This window comes from Sarcophilus harrisii, chromosome 4, assembly GCF_902635505.1.
Source record: "Sarcophilus harrisii chromosome 4, mSarHar1.11, whole genome shotgun sequence".
In the NCBI taxonomy this organism is placed as follows: Eukaryota; Metazoa; Chordata; class Mammalia; order Dasyuromorphia; family Dasyuridae; genus Sarcophilus; species Sarcophilus harrisii.
Window position 1 is genome coordinate 160,122,784 of NC_045429.1, and position 27,415 is coordinate 160,150,198.

Here is a 27,415-nt window from a genome sequence, read left to right on the forward strand (position 1 = left end):
GGGTTTGTGCATAATAAGACCCTTCAGCCCAGAAACCCACTAGCAACCCCCACTTCCCTTTGGTGCTTTTCATCTCCCTTCCTGAGATGTCAGGGAGGGCGTAATCATCTCCTTTTTAGTGCTTTCACCGCCTTTCCTGAGAAGCCGGGGAGGCTGTGATCACCTCCTTTTCGGTGCTTTCACCTCCTTCCCTGAGAAGTTAGGGAGGCTGTGATCACCTCCCCTTGGGGGCTCTGACCTCCCTGAGGAGTCAGGGATGGCATGACCACCTGCGTTCTAAAATAAAAGAAAGCGGGAGATGTAATGGGCTGAGGTTTGAGTTGATACACTGAGGTCCCAAGTACGTGAGGCTAAATAGTAATTGGGCTATACTCTATTAATATACATGATTGGATAAAGAATGGTCCCTGCCCACTCTCCGTGCAAGTCCTGATGTGTTGTATAGGAAATGACGATTTTGGTGGGTGGAGGCAGAGAGAGACAGGAAGAGAAGCTGAGAGAGATTGGGCCTGGGTTCGATACTCCTAGCTGCTGGTTGTGTGACTGCTGGTCTAGCTAGCTTCTTGACTCAGCTGCACGCATTGCTATCGCCAATTCTCTTCCACCTCCAATCCTTCTTCACTGAGAATAAAGACTGATGATTTTCCCCTAACCTGAATTCCTGACTCCTGCTGATTTTAAAATACATGATCTTCACATTAGGAGAAATGCTTTGTAACTATGTTTTGTAACTTCTTTTCTCATTATATTTATTCAGTAAATATTCTTTTTAAAAAAACTGACGTTAATTGGTTAAATGAAACTGTGGCACTAATTACTGACTCTTACTAGTGGAGGAGTCATACTAGAATAGGGGTTTGAACAACAGCATCAGAGAAAAATATTTCCAATTCCCTAAGGGTGTCAGAAGGAAATGTCAGCTTTTCTGGGAAAAGTTCCTGCTACATGCTCATTCATGCAACCCAAAGTGCACTTGATGAGGTGTAGAGTGGTCTAGATTCCTGGTGGTCTAGAGGTTAGTAGATATAAGAGAGTTATTAAGAATCCCCTTTAAATCGGCTGCAGGTTTTAGGAGAGAAAGAATTCACTCATTCCCGAATATTAGTTGCAAAATGAAAGTTTATTGTTAGATAAAAATCAGTTTACCAACTGATTTCTATAGTGGCAGATCTATGGAAAATGGAGTTTTGCACTGAGAATGCAGTTCTCAGTGGACAGAAAGTCCTGGCAGCTGAGTGAGCCACCAAGGTCCATCTGCAAAGACTTTAGTTGATGGAAGTTCATTATATTGGGTTTATTAGTGTGTGTGTGTTGGGGGTGGGGGGAAGCCCGAGCAGATCAGAACTAGTGAGGACTGGGCAGCCCAAGTGAGAATGGGGGCTGGGACAAGTCCAGATCTCCTACTGGAACTCAAAGGGATGCTTTTGCTCGGGATTTGTAATTGAATCAAAGGCCCTGGAATCCTGGAAAAATTTGTCTGGGGAGGATATGCCTCAGCCAGGAGGGGCTGGGAATCTGAAAGGAATCACAGATCAACAGGAAATAGTTTCTTAAAGGGATCCCAACCTGCTTCACACTTAGAATACAACATGTGGTATTGACCAAAAAGTGTTAGTGTATATATCAAAGTACCCAACGTACTGTTGAAATAATTTAGAATTGTGGAGATGAAAGGGATTTTATAGGTCACCTTTTCAACTGCTTTCTTATAAATGAGGAAACATGTCCATGCATGCATTATTAAGAACTCCAACCAAAGTATTCAGGATCTTGCTCTTCAGTATTAGATTCATTGATATAAAATGGAAAGGATATTTAGAGGTCACAGAGTCTAACTCCCATCATTTTACAGACAAGGAAAGTAAGGCAAAACAGAAATCATTACCCTAAATTCAAGACTAATTTGTATAAATCTAGATGTTCCTCATTTCCTCATTCCAGATTCCAGTGGATTATTAAATCTACTACAATGTCCTGGCTCTTTGCAAAACATGTGAAATTCCTAGCATTCCTTTATAATACATATATAAAAAAGGTAGCAAGAACTCTGGCTTCTAGAATTCCTGGTAACTCTTTGTCATTCAAAGCTCATATGGTTCCTACTTGTCTCCAATACTCTGTAATACATGTAAAAATGCTGAGTGATATGGGGCTAGATATCATTAATTAATGCCAGTTGAAAGAAACTGGGGGAAAACCCCATTAGGGAAAAATATGGTAAAAGACTAGAACATACTCCCTTCATATGTCTTCCTGATGAAATCCATCTCTCCTTTCAAGATTTAATTTAGATATCATCCTCATTCCCCAACTCTTAAAATTTTCCTAGATGCTTGTCTTTGTTCTCTCCTTTGGCCTATCATTATCAATCTTGTATTATATATTTATGATTGTCATATTTTTTCTACTATATTGTAAATCCCTTGAAATTAAAAAGAAAACACATAGTAATTAGAAAGGAAAACAAAAGTTAGTGGAAAATAAAAATAAATTTCTCATTCAAATTCACAATCCCTCTGAAATCTATCCACAGGAGTCAGTGGACTTCAGGGAAAGAACTCTGGTTCTAACCCAGGTATAAAAGGGCATGCGATATTCTTTGAGCTAGCAGTCTCATTGGGCCTATATCCCAAAGAAATCATAAAATAGGGAAAAAGACCCACATGTATAAAAATGTTTGTAGCAGCTCCTTTTGTAGTGGCAAGGAAGTGGAAACTGAGTGGATTCTCATCAGTTGGATAATGGCTGAATTAAGATATGATATATAAATATTATGGAATATTATTCTGTTAAGAAACAATCAGCAGGATGGTTTCAGAAAGGCTTGGAGAGACTTCCATAAATTTATGCTGAGTGAAGTAAGTAGAACCAAGACAACATTGTATACAGCGACAGCAAGATTATGTAATGATCAACCTCATGGACTTGGCTCTTTTCAACAATGAGGTGATTCAGGGTAATTCCAGACTTTTGATGTTGAAAACCATCTGCATCCAGAGAGAGGCCTGTGGGGACTGAATATGGATCACAATATAGTTATTTTCACCTTTATGCTTGCTTGTTTTTTTTTTCTTTTTGATCTGATTTTTTTTTTTTTTTTGTGCAGCATGATAAATGTGGAAATATGTACAGAAGAACTGCACATGTTTAATCTATATTAGATTATTCAGTATCTAGGAAAGGGAAAATGAAGAAGACGGAGGATAATATGGAACACAAGGTTTTGCAAAGGTGAATTTTGAAAACCATCTTTGCATGTATTTTGAAAAAAAAAATAAAAAGCTATTAAAGAAAAGGGGGACGTAAATACCAAAGTCTGTATTGAGAGAGGATTAGCTTCTCAAACTTGTCTCCATCTAAGCTGAACCCCTGGATACTCTGTAGCTAGCTTAGCCTTTACAATCAATATAGGCTGGAGTTTTCCAAAATGACTAAGAATATAAAAAGGAAAACTACTAAATGAAAATAGGCTAAAGTTTAAAAAAAAAAAAAAAAAAAAAAAACTAAAACTAAGCTTTGGCACCCCCTTGTGGTGTTGCTTTTCAGCATTCCCAAATAAAACCTGTTTGAATCTAGTATCACATTGTAGAAGTTGATGCAATATATTTGAGAAGCAGTATGTAGTTTTTGGATAGGTGGCCTCCAAACCAGAAAGCACAGATCTGCTGTGCCTATCAGTACTTAGACAACTTTCTTATATTATAAATTTCAAATAAGTTACAAAGAAGATACATTGGTTGAAGCAGTTTCCCCTTCTGGCTATCCTTATATTAGGGAATTAAAAAGTCCAGGAGCTATTTCTTATATATTTAATGTGCTAGATGATATGGGCAATATAAGGAATAATAAGACATTAATCCCCATCCTCAAGATATTAATTTTTTTATGGTAAAGAAAGAGTTGAAAGAGACTAATATGATTAAAATATTTCAATCACCCTCAGTTCCAGTTCCAGAATTGTAGCCAAAGAGGCTGCTGATCATCACTGACCAAAACTAAATCCAATCCATGCAAAAGTATATACATGTTCCAAAATCTTTCCAAAGTACTTCTGTTATGAGGAGAAGTAAATTGCTTAAATAGTCCCATTTCAGAAAAAGAAATAGAACAAGCTACTAATCAACTCCCTAAGAAAAATCCCCAGGATCAGATGGATTTACATGTGAATTCTACCAAATATTCAAAGAACAATTAGCCCCAATGATATATAAACTATTTGAAAAAATAGGGAATGAAGAAGTCCTACCAAATTCCTTTTATGACACAGACATGGTACTGATACCTAAACCAGGTAGGTTGAAAAGAGAGAAAAAATTATAGACCAATCTCCCTAATGAATATTGATGCTAAAATCTTAAATAAGATATTAGCAAAAAGGCTACAGAAAATCATCCCCAGGATAATACACCATGATCAAGTAGGATTTATAGCAGGAGTGCAGGGCTGGTTCAATATTAGGAAAACTATTAGTATAATTGACCATATTAATAACCAAGTTAGCAAAAACCATATGATCATCTCAATAGATGCAAAAAAAATTTGATAAAATCCAACATCCATTCCTATTAAAAATACTTGAAAGTATAGGAATAAATGGACTGTTCCTTAAAATAATCAGTAACATCTATTTAAAACCATCAGTAAGCATCATATGTAATGGGGATAAACTGGAACTATTCCCAATAAAATCAGGAGTGAAACAAGATTGCCCACTATCACCATTACTATTTAATATTGTATTAGAAATGCTAGCTTTGGCAATAAGAGTTGAGAAAGAGAACAAAAGAATTAGAGTAGTAATGAGGAAACCAAATTATCACTCTTTGCTGATGATATGATGGTATACTTAGACAACCCCAGAGATTCAACTAAAAAGCTATTAGAAATAATCCACACCTTTAGAAAAGTTGCAGGATACAAAGTAAACCCACATAAGTCATCAGCATTCTTATATATCACTAATAAAATCCAACATTTAGAGTTACAAAGAGAAATTATATTTAAAGTAACTACCAATAGTATAAAATATTTAGGAATCTATCTGCCAGGGGAAAAATCAAGAACTATATGAGCAAAACCACAAAACATTTTCCACACAAATAAAGTCAGATCTAATCAACTGGGAAAATATCGAATGCTCTTGGATAGGGCGAGTAAATATAATAAAGATGACAAAACTACCTTAACTAATCTATTTATTTAGCACTATACCAATCAGACTCCCAAAAAACTATTTTAATGACCTAGAAAAAATAAAACAAAGTTCATATGGAAAAACAAAAGGTCAAGAATTTCAAGGGAATTAATAAAAAAAAATCAAATAAAGGTGGCCTAGCTTTACCAGATCTAAAATTATATTATAAAGCAGTAGTTAGCAAAACCATTTGGTATTGGCTAAGAAATACACTAGTTAATCAGTGGAATAGGTTAAGTTCAAAGCACAAAACAGTCAATAATTTTAATAATGTAGTGTTTAACAAACCCAAAGACCCCAGCTTTTGGGATAAGAACTCACTGTTTGACAAAAATTGCTGGGAAAATTGGAAATTAGTATGGCAGAAACTAGGCAATGACACACACTTAACACCGTACATCAAGATAAGGTGAAAATGGGTTCATGACCTAGGCATAAAGAATGAGATTATAAATAAATTGGAAGAGCATAGGATAGTTTACCTCTCAGACCTGTGGAAGAGGAAGGAATTTATGACCAAAGAATAACTAGAGATCATTATTGATCACAAAATAGAAAATTTGATTATATCAAATTGAATAGTTTTTGTACAAACAAAACTAATGCGGAAAAGATTAGAAGGGAAGCAATAAACTGGGAAAACATTTTTACATTCAAAGATTCTGATAAAAGCCTCATTTCCAAAATATATAATTGGTTCTAATTTATAAGAAATCAAGCCATTTTCCAATTGATAAATCGTCAAAGGATATGAACAGACAATTCTCAGATGAAGAAATTGAAATTATTTCTAGCCATATGAAAAGATGCTCCAAGTCATTATTAATCAGAGAAATGCAAATTAAGACAACTCTGAGATACTACTATACCCTTGTCAGATTGGCTAAAATAACAGGAAAAGATAATAATCAATGTTGGAGGGGATGTGGGAAAACTGGGACACTTGATACATTGTTGGTTGAATTGTGAATACATCCAGCCATTCTGGAGAGCGATTTGGAACTATGCTCAAAAAGTTATCAAACTGTGCACACCCTGTGATCCAGCAGTGTTACTACTGGGCTTATATGACCCAAAGTGATCTTAAAGAAGGGAAAGGGACCTGTATGTGCAAGAATGTTTGTGGCAGCCCTCTTTGTAGTGGCTAGAAACTGGAAACTCAGTGGATGCCTGTCAATTGGAGAATGGCTGAATAAATTGTGGTATATGAATATTATGGAATATTATTGTTCGGTAAGAAACGATCAGCAGGATAATTTCAGAAAGGCCTGGAGTGACTTACATGAAATGATGCTGAGTGAAATGAGCAGGACCAGGAGATCATTATATACTTCAACAACAATACTTAACGATGACCAATTCCAATGGACATGGCCCTCTTCAACAATGAGATGAACCAAATCAGTTCCAATAGAGCAGTAATGAATTGAACCAGCTATATCCAGCGAAAGAACTCAGGGAAATGTATGAACCACTACATAGAATTCCCAATCCCTCTATTTTTGTCTGCCTGCATTTTTTTATTTCCTTCACAGGCTAATAGTACACTATTTCAAAGTCCAATTCTTTTTGTACAGCAAAATAACTGTATGGACGTATATACATATATTGTATTTAACTTATACTTTAACATATTTAACATGTATTGGTCAACCTGCCATCTGGGGGAGGGAGTAGGGGAAAGGAGGGGAAAAGTTGGAACAAAAGGTTTTGCAACTGTCAATGCTGAAAAATTACCCATGCATATATCTTGTAAATAAAAAGTTATAATAAAAAAAAAAGTACTTCTGTTATACAACATAATGACTTTCCTAGAAACAGGCTCTTATACATGGAAAACTGCATCAGTTATACTCTAGGAATCCCTGGTTATACCTCTTTACTTCTTTCAGGAAGTATCCTTACTTTGGTATTCTCAAATTGTATAAGGTCATTGCATTGATTATGATCATAAAGACTTTTGAAAATTTTTTCTTTACATTGTTCTCATATAACTTAATTTGGTTGTTCTCACTTCACTCCGCATTCATTCACACCATAGCTTCCCTTTTATGTTTCTTTTGATGCAATAATCTCATTATATCCATATAACATAATTTATTGATAATCTCCAAACAAGTGTCCTTTTGATTTGCATTATATTGGAAAAACTAAAAGTACTACAAATATTGTTCTGTATGAGAATCTTTCCCCTTTTTGATCTCTTTGGGGATATCACTTGGGGATCTAAGAATGGTATCAAACAATAAGTCAAATAGTATACAGAGTTCAGTGACTTTGGGAATATAATTCCAATGACTTTTCAAAATGCTGGGCCAACTTGTATTCTACCAACTATGGACTGGAGCGCCTGTCTTCCCAGAGCCTCTCCAGTATCATTTTGCTTTTTTCTTTTCATTTTTGCTAATCTCATGAATATGAGCTTGAAAATCAGTTTAATTTGTACTTCTCTACTAGTGATTTGGAGCATTTTTTTCTATGATTTATTTGCAAATTTGGTCTTTTTTAAGAAGTTCATTTATGGCTTATTCAATTTTTTATGATATTGGATTATCTATGCCCTCATTTCTTCTACAAATCTAGATATATTGTAGATATTAGTCTATTTCATTTTAATTGTCAAGTTTTGTTGGCATAAAATTAGGTATGAGTCATTCTTTCTCAGTTGCATAAGACTCTCCTCATTAGTGGAGAGTTACTTTGAGCTTGAAAGAGGGACAGCATTTTTGAATACTTGATTGAGGAGATATACTTGTAGTGGTTTCCAACTTTGAGAGAGGAGATATATGGAACAGATTCTATAGGGAAATGTCTCTGAAAGGAGGTAATCTAGAAAGAAGTTAACATGTATAAAATTTAGCACATTAATAGTATTTGTTATTAATTTTTTCTGCCTTACTCTCTAAATTCATTCTTAATTTTTGAATTGTGCCAAGGAAACTGTAAGAAATAATGGTACCTTGTTTGATACTGATCAGTATTACTTAGGGTCTTTCTAATCCTTCTTCCAAATAATGAACTGTGTCTCTTCAACATAGCATGTGTTGATTTATGTATAAATTTATATTATTTTATATATAAAGGCTAACAAATTGCTGCCTTTCAGAGTTTTTCCTAGGCTGTTGGATTTATGATTGGGTCTGATTATTGTCTCCCAGCTCTGAGATGTGCATTCTCCTGACCCAGGTCTGAGATCAGACCTACCATCCAAGTGTTTCTAACTCTCCTCTTGGTCTAAACTCTGCCTAATATATACAACTGCACTCTACCTCTACCCTGGTCACCTTGGTGGCATGCTTCAATGGACTGCATTCCTGAGCTTGGAATTTCTGGCTGGATACCTTCCAAAGTCTCCAGCTTACACAAATTCTCTAAATTCCCCAGGTCAACCTTGGTGTACATTCTGGAAGTTTCCTTGTGCTATGCTAATTTTTTTTTTTTTCCTTTCCCCTAACTTTCCTTTACTATTGACCAGTCTGGTTCTCTCTCTTTTAAATTTGCATTATGCTTCTCCGTATCCCCACTTCAGCATTTTCTTCAGACTTATCAGGCAAAGTATTAAATGCCTAGTATATTCTAGGTAGAGTGCCAGCTGAATACAAGTACAAAAGATAATGCATTTCCTACTTAGAATCATCTTCCATTCTAATTTGACCAAAAGTACATATAAAATATGTATACAGTATAAAGGTAATACAAATACAAAAATATAGCAAAATATAAAACAAAGAAGTGAAAAACAAGGTAGTAAAGGAAAGGCACTATTAGTTGAGATCAGAAAAGGCTTTGTACAGAAAATAGTGCTGCATCTTAAATGGGTATTGTTTAGGATGGAATCCTTGGAGAAGGAAATGGCAAACCACTGCAGGATCTTTGCCAAAAAATAAACAAACAAACAAAAACAAACCCTTGGATAGCCCTTGAGGTCATGAAGAATGGAGCATGACTGAATAAGCAAGATAGAATGCATTCTAGGAAGATGAGAGATGAAGTGAGGAACAGAGAAAACCAGTTTGGTTGTGTTTGGCATGGAAAGTAAGGTTCAATAAGGCTAGAAAGTATTGTCTATTAAGGCTGGAAAGAGGTTGTGGCCAACTTGTATAAAGAAAAGCTAAACAGGTTAACTTAGGAAGTTGGCATCATTTAGGTGAGAATCGATGGGATCTTGGATCAAGGTGATAATTGTGTGAGTGGAAAGAAGGTGGAAGAATTATGGTTTCTTCGATAGTAATTGTGAAGTTTAGAAGATAAGATTTAAGAAAAGAGTTCTTAATCTTTTGTTTCATACTTCTCTTTGGAAGTTTTTGTCTTTTTAGTTTTTTGTTTTCTCTTTTTATCTGCCTCTTCTCAATTTTTTTTTTGGCTAGATCTTCATCCTTCATGTTTACTTACTCTTATGTGTCCCCCCAGGATTTATCTTCCCTCCTCCACACTTTTTTTCCATTCCTGAACTTTCCTGTTACTATCAAGACCACCACCAATCCTTCTGTTCACCTAGGCTCTCAATTTAGATATAATCCTTAAATCCTTTCTTTGTAATACATTAGACAGTAAAATGAATTGTTTTAAACCTATAGAGACTTCCAGGATGCTATATATATATATATATAGGGTGTGTGTGTATATATACACACATATATATATACAGATGTATATATATGCACTATATATGCAGATGATATATATATATGCACTATATATATGCAGATATATGTATATGCACTATATATGCAGATATATATGCACTATATATAAGCACTATATATATATGCAGATGATATATATATGGACTATATATATGCAGATGATATATGTATATGCACTATATATATGCACTATATATATGCAGATGATATATGTATATACACTATATATATGCAGATGATATATATATGCACTATATATATATGCAGATGATATATATATATATGCACTAAATATATGCAGATGATATATGTATATGCATATAACATGCAGATATATATATGCAATATATATATGCAGAATATATATATGCAGATGATATATATATGCACTATATATGCAGATATATGTATATGCACTATATATGCAGATATATATGCACTATATATAAACTATATATATATGCATGGATGATATATATGGACTATATAAGAATGGTATATGTATATGCACTATATATATGCAGATGATATATATATGCACTATATATATATGCAGATGATATATATATGCACTATATATATATATATGCAGATGATATATATATATATGCACTAAATATATGCAGATGATATATGTATATGCACTATATACATGCAGATATATATATGCACTATATATATATGCAGATGATATATATATGCAGATGATATATATGCACTAATATATGCAGATATATGTATATGACATATATGAGATATATATATGCACTATATATAAGCACTATATAATATATATATGCAGATGATATATGTATAGACATATATGCAGATGATATATGTATATGCACTAATATGCAGATGATATATATTGCACTATATATGCAGATATATATACATATGCAGATGATATTGTATATGCACTATATATAGATGATATATATATATAGCACTATATATATATATATATGCAGATGATATATATATATCACATATATATGTAGATGATATATATGCACTATATATGCAGATGATATATGTATATGCACTATATATATGCAGATGATATATGTATATGCACTATATATATGCAGATGATATATATGCACTATATATATGCAGATGATATATGTATATACACTATATATATGCAGATGATATATATATGCACTATATATATATGCAGATGATATATATATATATATGCACTAAATATATGCAGATGATATATGTATATGCACTATATACATGCAGATATATATATATGCACTATATATATATGCAGATGATATATATATGCAGATGATATATATATGCACTATATATATGCAGATATATGTATATGCACTATATATGCAGATATATATGCACTATATATAAGCACTATATATATATATATGCAGATGATATATATATGGACTATATATATGCAGATGATATATGTATATGCACTATATATATGCAGATGATATATATGCACTATATATATATGCAGATGATATATGTATATGCACTATATATATGCAGATGATATATATACTAATAATGCAGATATGCACTATATATATGCAGATATATATATGCACTATATATATATGCAGATGATATATATATATATATATGCAGATGATATATATATATATGCACTAAATATATGCAGATGATATATGTATATGCACTATATACATGCATATATATATGCACTATATATATATGCAGATGATATATGTATATGCACTATATATATGCAGATGATATATATGCACTATATATATGCAGATGGTATATGTATATGCACTATATATATGCAGATGATATATATATGCACTATATATATATGCAGATGATATATATATATATATGCACTAAATATATGCAGATGATATATGTATATGCACTATATACATGCAGATATATATATGCAGATGATATATATATATATATGCACTATATATATATGCAGATGATATATATATATATGCACTATATATATGCAGATGATATATATATATATGCACTAAATATATGCAGATGATATATGTATATGCACTATATATGTAGATGATATATATATATATACACTATATATATTTAGATGATATATATGCACTATATATGCAGATGATACATGTATATGCACTAAATATATGTAGATGATATATATATATACACTATATATATTTAGATGATATATATGCACTATATATGCAGATGATATATGTATATGCACTATATATATGCAGATGATATATGTATATGCACTATATATATGCAGATGATATATATATGCACTATATATATATGCACATGATATATATATATACACTATATATATGCAGATGATATATATATACACACTATATAAATGCAGATGATATATATCATCTGCATAAAGATCAAAGTGAAATCCACAGGCGCTGATGATGCCATTGATAAAGAGTATATTGGTTCAATGGCTGTCTCATATATTCAATAATTCCTCTTCTGATTTTGAACTGTTTTATTACATAAATATCCGTCAACTTCACCTAGATCTTAGAATCCTTAATTTTCTGCAGCACTGTTCAAGTGCCACTTAATACGAGAGGAGTTTTTAGATTTTCCCTCCTGTCCAGCTATTTATTACTCTTCCACCAAAAAATTACTTCTCATTCCCTTTGCATAAATTTTGTACTAATTTGCAGGTATTTTATTTTACTTTTAACGAAAGAAAGCTTCTTGAAAGCATTTTACATATATTAAGTCCTTAAAAAAAATACTTGAAATGATCTTTATAAATCAATAAGCAATAACATTAAAGTTAGATTTAAGCATGAAACAAGGAAGAATTTTCCATTATGAAAGCGGGAATTCTTGACTTGTCCATGCACCTAAAAATACTTTGACAACTATCACAGTCGATGTGTTTATATCCTGTTGCTTTAAGCATTCAAAAAGAGGATTCTGGGACAAGTTTCCCCCGATCGCCCTTCGTAGATCAAATACGTATAAAAAGTTAACTTGAGAGATATCTGGGGCGGACTTCCGACGACTTTTGCTTGCAGTTTCCGCCCCTCAGAACGGGCTTAGCTTTCTTGGGTTTAAGTGGCGGGTGCATGCAGACCGGCGGGCCAATCCCGGTTCTCTTGAGGCGCCCCAGCCGGCGCCGTTGCTATTGGCTGGAGCTCTAAAAAAAAACTAGAGCGGGGGAGGGGGGACCTCGGTTGCTAATAACAACGGAGGCGTCGCCGTAACTGACGTAAACGACTCGCTCCGCATTAAGTCCCGACTAAGCTCCTCTACTTCCTCTGGTCCTCCTCCCTCCCCATCCCTACCCCAATCCCTTGGATCCCCACCCCTAAATCATCCGTTACGGGAGGGGACTGGGCAGCCTCCTCCTTCCCGCCGGCCAGCTCTAAGCTCTAGTGCTTCTCCCATCAGGTAGTTAGGTCGTTCAGCCAGCGTCGATTTAGGAAAAAGGACGGAAGCCTACCGCTTCCCCTGGGCTGCGCATCCCCTGCTGGTGAGTCGGGCGTCCTCTGGGCTTTCAGGCGCCAACTTTTCCGGCCAGCGGGCGACGCTGGTTAGCTTCTGGTTCTGGGGCCGCTCGTGCGTGAATGCGTACGTACTTGCGTGTTGATTTCAGTCGCGCGCTGGCTGCACGTCCCTGCCGTGGTCCTTTCCCCCTCCCAGGCCCAGACCTCCCGGCGCTGCGAGCTCCAGGGGTGGGCGTGCCACAGGGGTGGGCGTGCCCCAGGGGTGGGCGTGCCCCAGGGGGTGGGCGTGCCCCAGGGGGTGGGCGTGCCCAGGGGGTGGGCGTGCCCCAGGGGGTGGGCGTGCCCCAGGGGGTGGGCGTGCCCCAGGGGGTGGGCGTGCCCCAGGGGGTGGGCGTGCCCCAGGGGGTGGGCGTGCCCCAGGGGGTGGGCGTGTCTGCGCGAACCCGTCTAGGGCCTGTGGGGGCTCCTGCTGCTCTGCTAATGTCACTGGCCACGTGGGCGCTAAGCGACAGGATTTACTTTGAGCAGCCGCTGTTGCTTAGCGTCAATCCTCTGGCAAACAGAATGGCATAGATCCTTTGATTCTGAAAGGATGCCAGAGGCTACCCTGTTTATTCAACCCATGCTCGTGAAGGAATGCCCTTTCCAAACATTGCCAACATTGGAACCTTATTGGCTTATTTTGGAGGAATTCTGTTAGCACAAGCTTTGGGTTTTTGTCACAGGACTTATTTTCCCCCTTTTTGAATATTTTGCTATATGACTTTCTTATTTTTCCTTTGAGTGTGTGCACATTTTTTTACACAGGTTCTATACTTTTGGAGAAAAAAAAAACAACAGAAAAAAGGTTAAAATGCTTCGATTTGCATTCAGAAACCATCCGTTCTCTCAGTTTTTGGAAGCATTTTTCATCAAGGGGCCTTTGAAATAATATTGGCTCCTGATCTTAATCAGAGCAGCTAAATCTTTTACAATTTATCCTCCTGTTATTGTATACACTATTCTCCTGGTTCTAATCATTATACATTTTTTTAAAGTACTCATACTATTTGTTAATATACTCTGTGTACCTTAATTCATAAGCATTCATATGTTATCCCAGATTTTTCTGAAACCATTTTACTCCCGTCCTTTCTTACAGCCCCATGATATTCCATCACATTTATATACCACAATATTCCCAGCCATTTTCTAGTTGATGGGCATCTCCTCAGTTTCCAATTCTTTGCTACCACAAAAAAGAGATGCTATAATTTGTGTATGTGTGTGTGTGGGGGGGAACACTTGCGTGCAGGCAAAAAAGTCTCATCCTCTTTTCTTTGATCTCTTTGGTAGTTGCTAGTAGCAGTATAGCTGCTTTGGGGCAGCTAGGTGATTCATTAAATTGAGTACTAGGCTTGGAATCAGGAAAATCTGAGTTCAAATTTGACTTTAGACACTTAACCAGTTGTGTGTGACCCTGGGCAAGTCACTTAACCACTATTTACTTCAGTTTCCCATCTTTTCAAATGGGGTCATGTAGTGTTCTGCTTTTCTGGAGGTCTTGGAGCAGCCTTCGTTTCAGTAGAGTAATCACCACGAGAATAGTCAGAGATAAAGTCCAAAAATCTTTATTGCCTCCTTTCACAGTCTTGTCTCCTTGCCTGGGGCCCCCAGGCTAGCTTTTTGGAGGGCCTTCAGATGGGACTTCATTTTAGTGGAGAAGTGAAGGAGAAAGACAGCCACCATGAAACTATCTTCTAGTCTGTCTCCGAGCCCCCTCTGAGTCTAGACCTGGCCCTTCTGAGTCTATCTCTGGCTCAGACAGGCCTTAATCTCAGTGGAGAAATAAATGAAGGAGGACAGGTCTGCCCCACCACGGTTTTATCACTTTTTGGGGTATAGTTTTTTTTTTTTGTTTTTCTCAGAATGGGTAGACCAGTTCACAACTCCACCAACAATACATCAATATCTCAATTTTTCCATATCCCCTAACATTTGTCATTTTCCTTTTCCGTATCTTCTTCAATTGGATAGTTGTGAGGTGGTACTTCAAAGTTCTTTTAATTTGCATTTCTCTAATCAGTAATGATTTAGAACTTTTTTTTTCAATATGATTCTTTATAGCTTTGATGTCTTCTGAAAACTGTTCATATGTTTTGACTATCAACTGGTGAATGACTCTTATTTTTATAAGTTTGATTCATTTTCCTCTATTTTTGAGAAATGACATTTTTATCAGAGAAACTTGCTGTAAAATCCCCTTCTTTTCAATTTTCTATTTTCCTTCTAATTTTGGCTGTTAGTTTTATTTGTAAAAAAGTTTTTAATGTAATGTAATCAAAATTATCCCTTTTATTTCCTGTAATCCTTTCTATTTCTTGTTTGGTTATAAACCCTTTCATTAGCCAGACATCTGATAGGTGCATTTTTCCATGCTCCCTAATTTACTTGCTATTACTCTTTATGTCTAACTCTCTTATCTATTTTTATCTTATTTTGGTATGTGGTGTGAGATATTGTTCTTTGCCTCATTTTTTCCTAGCAGCTTTTCACTTTTTCTAGCAATTTTTGCCAGATGTTGAGTTTTTACTTCAAAAACTTGGGTATTTGAGTTTATTTGGGAGAGACTTGGGCTTATTTATAGGGGAGCAGCCCATAAAGAGGGAGGAATTGAAAATCAGTGACAGAGTGAGCATATGTACCAGATTTAAAACTACCTTATAAAGCAGTAGTCATCAAAGCCATTTGGTACTGGCTAAGAAATAGGGGAGTGGATCAGTGGAATAGTGCACAAGACACAGTATCAGTGACTTTAGTAATCTAATATTTGATAAACCCAAAGATTCCAGCTTCTGAAAGAAGAACTCACTATTTGACAAAATTGCTGGGAAAATTGGAAAATATTGATCAATATCAATGCCCTATACCAAGAGAGAGCCAGAATGGGTTCATGATGTAGACATAAAGGGTGGTACAAAGGATAGTTCACTGATTTGTGGAAAAAGGAGAAATAACTAGTGAACATTATGAAATGCAAAATGTATAATTTTGATTGCATTAAATGAAAAGTGTTTTGCACAAACAAAACCAGTGTAGCCAAGATTAGAAGAGAAACAAAAATTTTATGGCCAGTGTTTCTGATTTAGGCTTCATTTCTAAAATATATAGAGAACTGACTCAAATTTATAAGAATACAAGTCATTTCCCAATTGATAAGTGATCAAAGGATATGAACAGACAATTTTCTTCCCCTCGACACCGGGGTTAAGCGACTTGCCCAGGTCACATAGCTAGGAAGTGTTAAGTGTCTGAGACCAGATTTGAACTCAGGTCCTCCTGACTTCAGTAGCTAGTGCTCTATCCATTGCACCACCTAGCTGCCGCCAGACAATTTTCAAATGAAGAAAATGACCATTTCTAGTCATATGAAAAAAAATTGCTCTAGATCACTTATTGATCAGAGAAATACCAATTAATACAAATCTGAGGTATCATTTCACATTTCTCAGATTGACTAGGATGACAGGAAAAACTAATAATAAAAGTTGCATTAGATGTGAGAAAACTGGGGCACTAATGCATTGCTGGTGGATTTGTGAAATGATCCAACCATTCAGGAAAGCAATTTAGAATTATGCCCAAAGGGCTATAAAACTTTACATATTCTTTTATTCAACAGTGTTGCCTTAGGTTTATATCCTGCTTCACTTCTATACCAAAGAGGTCATTAAAGAGGGAAAAGGACCTTTGTAGTGGCAAGAAATTGAAAACTGAATGAATGCCCCTCAATTGGGGAATGATTGAATAAGTTATGATATATGAATATAATGGAATATTATTGTTCTATAAGAAATGAAGCAATGAAGAAATGAAGCAGGCTAATTTCAGAAAAGTCTAGAAAGGCTTACATGAATTGATACTGAGTGAAATGAGCAGAAACAAGAAACTGTTCACAATAACAAGATTATGTGATGATCAACTATGATGCCCTCGGCTCTTCTCAACAATATGTTGATTTGAGGCAGTTACAATAGACTTGGTATGAAAAATGCCATCTGCATGCAGAGAGAAGTATGGAGACTGAATGTGAATAGAAGCATAATGTTTTCACCTTTTTTTGTTTGTTTATATTTCTCGTGGTTCCCCCCCCCCTCCCTTTTGGTCTGATTTTTCTTGCACAACATTACATATATGGAAATATGTTTATATTACACTGCTGTCTTGGTGAGGGGGGGAGTAAGGAAAGGAGGGAGGGAGAAAAATTTGGAGCACAGTCCTACAAAAGTGAATGTTGAAAACTGTCTTTACATGTATTTGAAACAATAAAATACTATTGAGGAAAAAAAAGAGTGGGCATAAAAAAGGGACAATTTATTTTTGGGTTCACATGTACATGGAGAGAGGGTTTGCCTTGGCGGGGAGAAGGGCTACTTCTTGCCAGTCTTACCTCTTTTTTTTTTTTTTTTAAGTACTCATACTATTTGTTAATATACTTTGTGTACATTTATTCATTACTACTCTGCTTTTTGAGTTCTTGTGTCTGATTTTTAATATTTTCATGTATCCCCATTTGCTACTCAGTGCTGTCATTATGTCTTTCTCAAGGGTTTCTCTGCTGTCCAGTTTTACTGTGGTCTTTAAGCTTACTTTTTAAAAGTATGTTAAAAATAAAAATAAATAGATTTAATAGTGCAGACGTATAACGCTCTTGATACATGACTTTTAGTGAACGAATTTGGTCGCATTTTTTGCAGAATCCTTCTTTATTCCAGTCTTCTCTTTTCCTTAATCTCTACTTCATCTGCCAAAATAACCTCAAGGAGGCACAGATTTACCCATATCCTTTCCCGACTCAAAAACCTAAAATAGTGCCTTTGCTGACTCCATAATAACATTGAGATTTTTCAGCCAGGCATTTAATGACAATTTCTGTCTGACTCCCCTATTCCAAACTACTACACTTCCAGCCACACTAGACCCCAAGCCCTATTCTTCATTTCCACCTCCTAGCTTTTCTGCAAACTGATCCCTAAGCCTAGAATGTACTTTGTGCAGTAGTGAATAGAGATTGGCCTTGGCGTCAGAAGGACTTGGGTTGAATTCTGCCTAGGATACTTTCTGGCTTTGACCTTAGACAAGGCACTTGATCTGTCAGTGTTCTGAACCACTCTTTTAAGACCATAAATTACAGAGAAGGTACCCCACCCCACCCATGCCTTGGTAGAGGGAGTTTTCTCACCTGAGAGTTCCCCACCCCATTGGAGATAGGTCCAACCCCTTATTCTGCTACTATACTTATTTTTGTGTAGTAATTAACATTTTAACATTTGTTAATCTCCACATCAGCATCTCATTTGATTTTACAACGGCCTTTTTAAGAGAGTTACTCTATAAAGATAATAATCTTTGTGTAGATGAGGAGACTTGAGTGGAAGAGAGTTCCTTGCTCAGGATCACCCAGTTAGCCAATGACTGTGTCAAAAGTCAAAGGCAAGTCCAGTGCTTTATCCACTATACCATATGGCTTAATTTTGCTATCCAGTAGGAAGTCAACCAGTCTTTCATCATTTATTAAGTACCTATGGTGTGCTCAAAGCTCTTGAAGATGGAGACTGTCAAATTTTTATGCCCAGCATCAAACACAGCACCTTTGTGGTGGAATAAAATTTTGTTATATTTAATTGATTTATATTAGAAAGGTCATTATTACTTCCTTCTTGGCTTTATGCCAATTACTTGAGATAATAAGTGATTTAAATCTTGATTACCTATGATAGTACTGTATTTAAAAATACATATTATCAAACTACTTTCTGACCCTTCTATTTTTTGCTTGCTTTTAGTTTTAAATAGTTTTATTATTCTACTTTCATTTTTGTAGAAGGTACAGTGGTATTCAAATACATCATTTGTGAAAATATTATGTGAGAAATTAGGAATTAATATATTACCATTTTCATAATAGAAATGTGGGAAAATTAATTTTGAGCTGATAACTGTTTCTCATTGAATTCATTATAACTACTGAATGGCAAGTATCTTTTGAAAGCATATAATTTACATTCAGGAAACCACTTATTGCTTTTCAAGATGTGTGGGTTTTTATACATAAATATTTTTATTCCAATCTAAACCACTTTGCTTAGTTAATTATAATATTTAATAATAACCATCCATTTCAATGGTTAGGTTAGTAACTTTTATTGTATTCTGGAGCTAAAAACTGCTTTTGATTTAATTCCAGGAGGGTATTCATAAATTTATGATTTTGTATGTACACTTTAACTTTTATGTATGAATCTTGTTCTTGTTTACTTTTACAGAGACTGCTGATTAATTAAACATTCTATACTGGCATTTGACTTTTTCCAGAAAGACCAAATATGCCAACAGGTAAACTTTTTTAGAATGTTTGCTTGAAATTAATTTTTGCTCATTTTTAAAAATTCATGTTTCTTTTGGGGAAGATTAATTGAATATGGTAAATAGAATAGAATAGTCTACCTTCTCTAAAATATTTTGATTTACACAATATTTAGTCTTCTTATTTTTTAATTAGAATAAAATTAAAGAAGGGAAAAGTTGCCTTTCCCAATATGTTACTTATATTATTTAAAAACTTTCAAAATATAGTCTAGATAAATTTGATTATTTTATGTTATGGGCACTAAGCACATACAAGTAAGTGATTGGACCCTTTTGGGTTCATTTGACCTTTTGTTTTCTTTGACTCACTTCAAAGTGAATGAATTCTACAACAAACACTAGCAATTCCTGATATGTGAGAAATATTTATGAGGTGCTAATGACATTTGTCTAATTCAAAAATCAGTGTGGGTATTCAGTCTACTCCATCTTACCCTTCCCTTTTCACACTCTGTGATTCATGTCCTCCCAAAAATCCTCATTAGAGGATCTTGGTTTACCTTTAATTTTTTATAATACTTCATAGATAACAATGTAACCATTGGGAAGTATCTCTGTCTCACTGGCCTTCTACCTTTTCTGGCCATATATTATCAATAGTTGACCTATTATACACCACTTTTCACACAAAAGTATTTGTTAGTAATATGCTTCAGACTGCTTCTACTCATTGCAAATGTCTTTTTGTTGCCTTTCAAGTCAGCTGTAGTTTTGATTCTTTAATTATGTTGCTTCATCACTCAGCCATATAGCATTATCAGGAAAAACCTGGTTTAAAAGATGAGTTTTAATGTCAGGGAGCAACTTAGGAAAGTGAAAAAAATTGTGCAGCTTCCCTTATGTGATCTGTCTCACTGACTTTATTTTAATCAATTCTGGACTGAGCTCTTTTTCCAATGTTGGGCTTGTTCAAGCTATGAACTGGACATTAATTATTTTCCACTTTTTTTTTTCCTATGTGGTTTTCAACATACATTTCCTTTGAATGACCATGGACTCATTGAAGAGACCCGTAGTATTTCACCCTTTACTTAGTACCACAATGTCATTCACAGGAAATGTGGAAGTACACATATTTCTATGTGAATTCTTTTGGCAAGCACATGTCATGCTAGTTAATATCTTGCTTGATGGTATTTGTTAAAGAATTGTATAATGAAGTTACCTCTTTTTCCCCCATGTTTCAAGAAATCCTTTATGATCTGAATAATAAGTCTGGTGCTGATTCCCCATTGGAGCAAAGTCTTTAAGATTGTGTTTTGATCTATCAAGTGAACTGCTTTTTTAAATAATCAATAAATATTCCACAAAACCACAAGCATTTTCTTAGTTATATTGAAGATGTAATCCCCTGTAAGGAATTCTTTATTAAAACATGTTTGCTCCCATCTTCTATTTTTGTCACTGATAACATAGACTATTTTCTTAAAGCTTTTAGAGTATTGAGAATGTAAACTTGCAGGTCAGTATTTATTGATGTCATTGTAAGTTGCCTTTCTAAAAAGTACTAGTAATCTTCAAAATAGTTTTCATTCCTTTGGAATCTTCCTATTTTCTGAGGTAAAATCCCCTTAGTATTTTTTAAAAGCAGGTTAATTTTAATACGTATTTCTCTGATGATTTTCAGTTACTTTTTCTGACTTTTAGTTTTCTTAAATACCATGCTGAATAAGTTTTGCATAATTATGCATATATTTTTGTACTTAGATATAAAATCATTTTGTTTTACTTCTTGATAATTTACCACAGAGTGTTTTTCTCCTTCAGTCTAATTTTTTATATTCATTAATTTTTTCAATAAATATATATTTTTTTACATTATTCTTCTGTGTGATGCTATGGTTCATAGGGTCATGAAGAGTCAGACATAACTAAATGACAACAATATACACTTACTAATATGTGTGTGTATATAATTGCATATACGTATGTGTGTATGTGTATGTGTCTGCATAAATTTAATAGAAACCTAGTTAATCAGTACTATTTTTTTTTTTTTTTTTTTGCTGAGGCATTTGGAGTTAAGTGACTTGCCCAGGGTCACACAGCTAGGCTCAGTGCTATTTTAAATAGTGTGATATGGTATACTGCCTTGTCATTCCAATTTATTTTAGAAAGGTCATTATTACTTCCTTCTTGGCTTTATTCCAATTACTTGAGAAAATAAGTGATTTAAATCTCGATTACCTATGATAGTACTGTATTTAAAAATACATATTATCAAACTACTTTTGCCTGTGTAGACTTTCTTTGGGAAGACAAGTAAGATGACCTTCTAGTCCCATCTCTTCAAGGATAGGCCACATTTTGCTGTGATCCATACAGTAAAGCCTTTGGTGTATTCAGTAAAGTAGATATTTTGGGGGAACTCTCTTATCTTCCCCATAATCTAGCAAATGTTGGCAATTTCTTCTCTAGGACCTCAGTCTCTTCAAAAGCAGCTTGCTCTTTGGGTTGTGTTCTTGGTTCATATATAGCTGAAGCTTAGCTTGCAGAATCTCAAGCATGACTTTTCTGGTGTGTGAAATGAACATAGTTGTTTGGTAATTTAAACATTCTTTGGTTTTGCCTTTTTTTGGATTGGGATATAAACTGACCTTTTCCAATTCAGTGGCCATTGTTGGGTTTCCCAGATTTGCTTAACAGTATTATCTTTTAGGGTTTTAAATAGCTCAGCTGGAATTCTATCATCTCCACTGATAGCCACTGATACCCACTAGACTTAGTATTAGCAATGCTTCTTACGGCCCACTTGCCTTCATTTTCTAGGATGTCTGGCTCTGGATCAATAATCACACTATCCTGATTATAAAAAATGTTAATATCTTTCTTGTGTAGTTTTTTTATTTATTCTTTCCACTTCTTAATTTCTTCTGCTTCTGTTAAGTTCTTGTTATTTCTATCTATATACACACATACACACACACACACACACACACACACCATGTATGTATATAAATATAATAAAATATTTTGCCATTGGAATGTTTAGTTTCATATTTAGCATTATAATGTAGTCAGATATCTATTATTGGAAGATATTTATTTGGTTAGCTGACAATAACTTTTATAATATTTCCTAGTGGAAAGTGAAGCAAAGGCAAAAACCAAAGTCCGTTTTGAAGAATTCTTTAGGAGTCATGCTAATTTAGTAGCTGATAAAAAGAAACCCAAGAAGAAAGTTGTTAAATCTGAAGAAAACATTTTGGTAAGTTTATATTTTATTGATGATAAGAATTGTTTTTTTTTAATGATTTTTACTTTGCAGCTATAAGGAATTTTGAAAGTTTTATTATGATAACAAATGTGTCATGACCAAAGATCTATAATATAAGGCAATAATAAGCAATAAGAATTGTTATCCTAAGTCCCACATCACAGTTGCTGTGGTACCTGGAATGAATTGTGAAAAGCCAAGGGAATTTTTCTTGCTAGCATTATCAAAGTTTTAGGAACATATTCCCAGACTTCATTGTTTATGGTTTTTAGCATAGTATTGGTGGATTATTCTCTCTCCCTCTGCCTCTCTCTGTATCGCTTTGTCTCTCTTTCTCTTTGTTGTCTCTCTCTGTATCTTTGCCTCTCTCTGTCTCTGTCTCTGTGTGTGTGTATATCTGTGTGTGTGTGTTTCTCTCTTTCTATCTGTGTCTCTGTCTTTGTCTCTGTCTCTCTATCTCTTTATGTGTTTATCTGTGTGTTTCTGTCTCTTGTCTCTCTCTCTCACTCGCTCTCTTGCTCTCTTTCTCTGTGTCTCTCTCTGGCTCTCTATCCATTATTCCATGTTGTCTTTGTATTATTCCACCTTTAAAACTGCAATCTCTGCATTAGAAAAATTATAGCATTTTTTGAATTTGCCCTGGAAGGTGATTTGAAGGAATATGGTTGAAGTAAAGACATGTAACATATTTTTAGCAACACTATATGAAAGAATTTCAGTTGAAGAAAAGTTGTCACCTTACAGATAAACAAAAATTACAGAGACAGTAAATTTCTTGTAATAACAATAACTTAAGGCCCCTTATAGTGAGCATTAGGTGAGATACAACATTTAGATAAAACATGATCCCTGCCCTCAAGCTAGTTAAAGTCTAGTAGGAGAATGATATCTCAACAAAAATAGCTGTAGTGTCACCATTATATGGTGAGTACACTATACGAGTAAAAGAATAAAAGGCTTTGTGAGATCTGAGGAAGACTATTATCAACTGGAGTGATAATCAGAGAGTTTTTAAAAGTAATACAGCTACTTTGAGTTGAATTTTAAAAGGTGGATAAGAATTTATACAGTGAAGGGATGCAGAGAGAAAAAGAGTATGTGTGTTCCCAGTATCTCTATACAGATATATATATATATGCATGCATAAATGAATGAAGAGCATTTATTAAGCAATTACTTTGTGCAAAGCACTGTGTTAAGCTGTACTGATACAAATACAAAAAATATACACACACACACATATATACATGTGTGTGTATATATATATATATATATACATGTATAAATGAATGAAGAGCTTTTATTAAGCAATTACTATGTGCAAAGCACTGTGCTAAGCTGTACTAATACAAATACAAAAAAGAGATGTTCCCTATTATCAAGGAGTTGAATCCATATTTTGATTTCTAAAGTTACAGGGATAGTGAATGAACTAATAGGAAAATAGATTAGGCAGTATACTGATTTGATTATGATTCCAGTTAAGGAGTACCTTTGATGTCAGAAAAAAAGTGTTGGTGATTTACTCAGTAAAGCAATAGCAATTTGAAATTAGGATTTCAAATTTGCATTAATAAATTGCTGAACATTTTTGAAGAGAGGAGTTACACTTTTTCATAAAATATCTATTCATTAAAAAAGATCCAATACGAAGATTTACTGGAATGGAGATAGTGATCTAGGTGAGTGTGATAAGGCCCTGTTTTATTTTAAGAGTTGCTAATGAATAAAAGAAGAATGAATGAGTTTGAGGGATGAAATTCCTAGGTCCTGAGAACTGATTGGATATGGAGTGGTGAGAGGGAAGGAGGGATTAAAAATAACTTTAGACTTATAAACATACCAGACTGGGGCATAGTAGCACTATATACAGAAATAGTGAATTTGGGAGGACGAGCAGCTTTCAAAAGAAATGTTTTAAGCTAATCTTGACACATGCTGAGTCTGAGATTTATTGTAGTGTGTGTAGAATCATTTGTGGGTTCAGATTTGACTTCAGACACTTTGCATCTGTGTGACCCTGGATAAGTCATTTAACTTTGCTTAACCAGTTTCCTTAGCTGGAAATTTTTCTAAATATTATCATTTATATCAAAGTGTTGTGAAGATCAAGTAATATATATAATGTACTTTGCCAGTATTAATGCATTACATCAATCTTAATTATTCAAATTATTATTGTCTTGTTTCCATATTTTATATGGGACTTAGCTAAAAATAGAGCTGGAACAATTTGATTTTCTGCTTTTTTATATTCTGAGTTGCAGAGATAGAGAAAAGATACAATTTTTGTAGTTGACTAAGAGTTTTAGTATGTAAGCTTACCTTCTGTACCCTTGACTCAGCTTCTGTACTGCTCTGAGGGTACACAAAATCTGCGCTGTACATCATCCTGGATGACATCTCCTTACAGAGCCATTGTCCTCCATTTTCTTGTGTATGTTAAGATTTTAAACTTATTAAATCCAAATTCTATTTTTTATATCACTAGAGAAATGAGATGAAAAATCTAATGTATTTTTCAGAAGAACCATATAGTTGATACTAGCCATGTGTATAATCAATAAAATAGCTTGGTTCAACTCCTAGAACTTGAAAACCCAACTCAACTGTAATGAGTGATAATAAATTTAGTGCTGGACTAATGCCTAATAGGTTTAAAATATTTCCCTAAAAATCCCACATTTTATATGTATTATTAGCATCACTATCATCTCATTCTCATATTTTTGTTAAGTTCATATGGAAATGGGGGGAATAGATGTATCTACTTTTATAAATAAGATTAAGCTTGTCTTCTGTTGACTTGGGAAAACATCTATGGGAAACTCCAGGAGCAGGTAGAATGAGAGGTATGACATATACCTTGTACTTTTCCCTTTACATGACATCTATATTTTGAAAATATTCATGTCATAGAATTTGGAAATTAAGTTCATTAGGTATGCTAACACATTAAAATATAGTTGTCCAAGTTTTGTGGGTCAATGTTTTGTATAGCAAATTGTCTTTTATTGAGGTGAAAAGGTTCTAATGGATAATTCTAGCTACTTGATTATGTATTTTGGTGTATCTCATATTAAATTTTTGTATTCTGCAGTGATATATTTCACAGTTTGTACCATTCTGTTGCATAAAATGCATCAGTCAGTAAATCTAAGCTCTTTATATTTGATCACAAATAAATGAACAGTGACTATTATTCTTATAAATTTTGAAACTATTTCTTTGACTTGGGAATAAAGACCTTTGTCATAGAAACTTGCTGAAGTGATTTTTTTCTCCAGTTAATTTTTTCCTCTAATTTTAGATGCAATGGTATTGTTAATGCAAATTTTTTTAATTTCCTCTACATCTAATCTCTGTTAGACTGCTTTCTAGTTTTCCCAGTTGTTCTAGTTAATAAGGAAACTTTTGTTAGGGATAATTAATCCTTACCTTGGTAACTGGATCTTTGGATTTATTGAATTTTGGAATTATTGAACTAAACTGAGTAACTTGTTAAAATGGAAAGAGTACCATTTAATTTTAATTGCATTCAAGAAAAAAATTGAAAAGATAATATTACACATTATATACTCCACTTAATATTTTCTTGCCATTTATGTTCAAATACATTTTTAAAAGAAATGTATATGTATTCTATTTCTAGCTTGACACCTTACGGAGTAATCATGATCTTACCAAAGAAACAAGAAGTGCTGAAGCAATTATCAACAGCACTTGTAATCCAGAGAGGAGCCCCCGATTCACTAAAAACAAACCAAGGGATAGAGGTTCAATAGCTGAAAAAATAAACAGTGATGATTTTGCTTTAGAACAAAACCAGCAAGTAAAGCCCAATAAGAAGAAGAAGAAATCAGTGCTACAAGACCAGTCTAATAAAGAAGAAAATACAGAGGATGTGGAACCAGGTAGTTTTGAAAGAAAGATTAATCATTCTCCAAGAAAAACAAAAAATAAATCATCATCAGATACATCTCTTCAAAAAAGTAAGAAGACAAAAAATGGCTCAAATGAAATGAGAGACACAACTGAATTAGATGAGGAAGAACAGCTAATAAAAGCATATGAACTTCAAGTAGCTGAAGAAGCAGCTAATGCAATTAGGAAGAAAATAAGAATGAAACTTAAGGAACAGATGTCTCATTTAATGTCTGATAATCAAAGCCAAGAAGAAATATTCAACAGTGAAGTGGAAAAAAATAAGAAAAAGAAAAAAGTTCCAGATATGCTTGAAAAAGAAACAAGGTATTTTACCACTGGTAAATTGTATTGATTGCATTTTGTAGAACTCCTTGGATTTTTAAATGATTTCCCAGGCTAGTTGTTATTTCATATGTGAAAATATATTAAGATATATTTGGAAATTATGTCAGCACCATATCAACATTATTTTTAAAAAATACATATTTTTAAAAATCAAATGAGGCATCTTTTCTTAACAATTCCCTAGCCTTCTGGATTTTTCTGTAAG

The 27,415-nt window shown here is 34.2% G+C and overlaps 1 protein-coding gene across 6 annotated transcripts in view; it reads left to right on the forward strand.

The window, feature by feature from the left end:
- Positions 1-13,042: 13,042 nt before the first annotated feature.
- Positions 13,043-27,415, forward strand: part of AHI1 (Abelson helper integration site 1) — a 225,303-nt gene continuing 210,930 nt past the window's right edge. For all 6 annotated transcript variants that reach the window (XM_031964226.1, XM_031964225.1, XM_031964227.1 and 3 more), the window contains exons 1-4: positions 13,043-13,339; positions 19,619-19,688; positions 22,805-22,929; positions 26,591-27,189. In XM_031964226.1, coding sequence (XP_031820086.1) covers positions 19,679-19,688; positions 22,805-22,929; positions 26,591-27,189 — 734 coding nt within the window. In that variant the 5' untranslated portion in view covers positions 13,043-13,339; positions 19,619-19,678. The remainder of the gene's footprint in view (positions 13,340-19,618; positions 19,689-22,804; positions 22,930-26,590; positions 27,190-27,415) is intronic.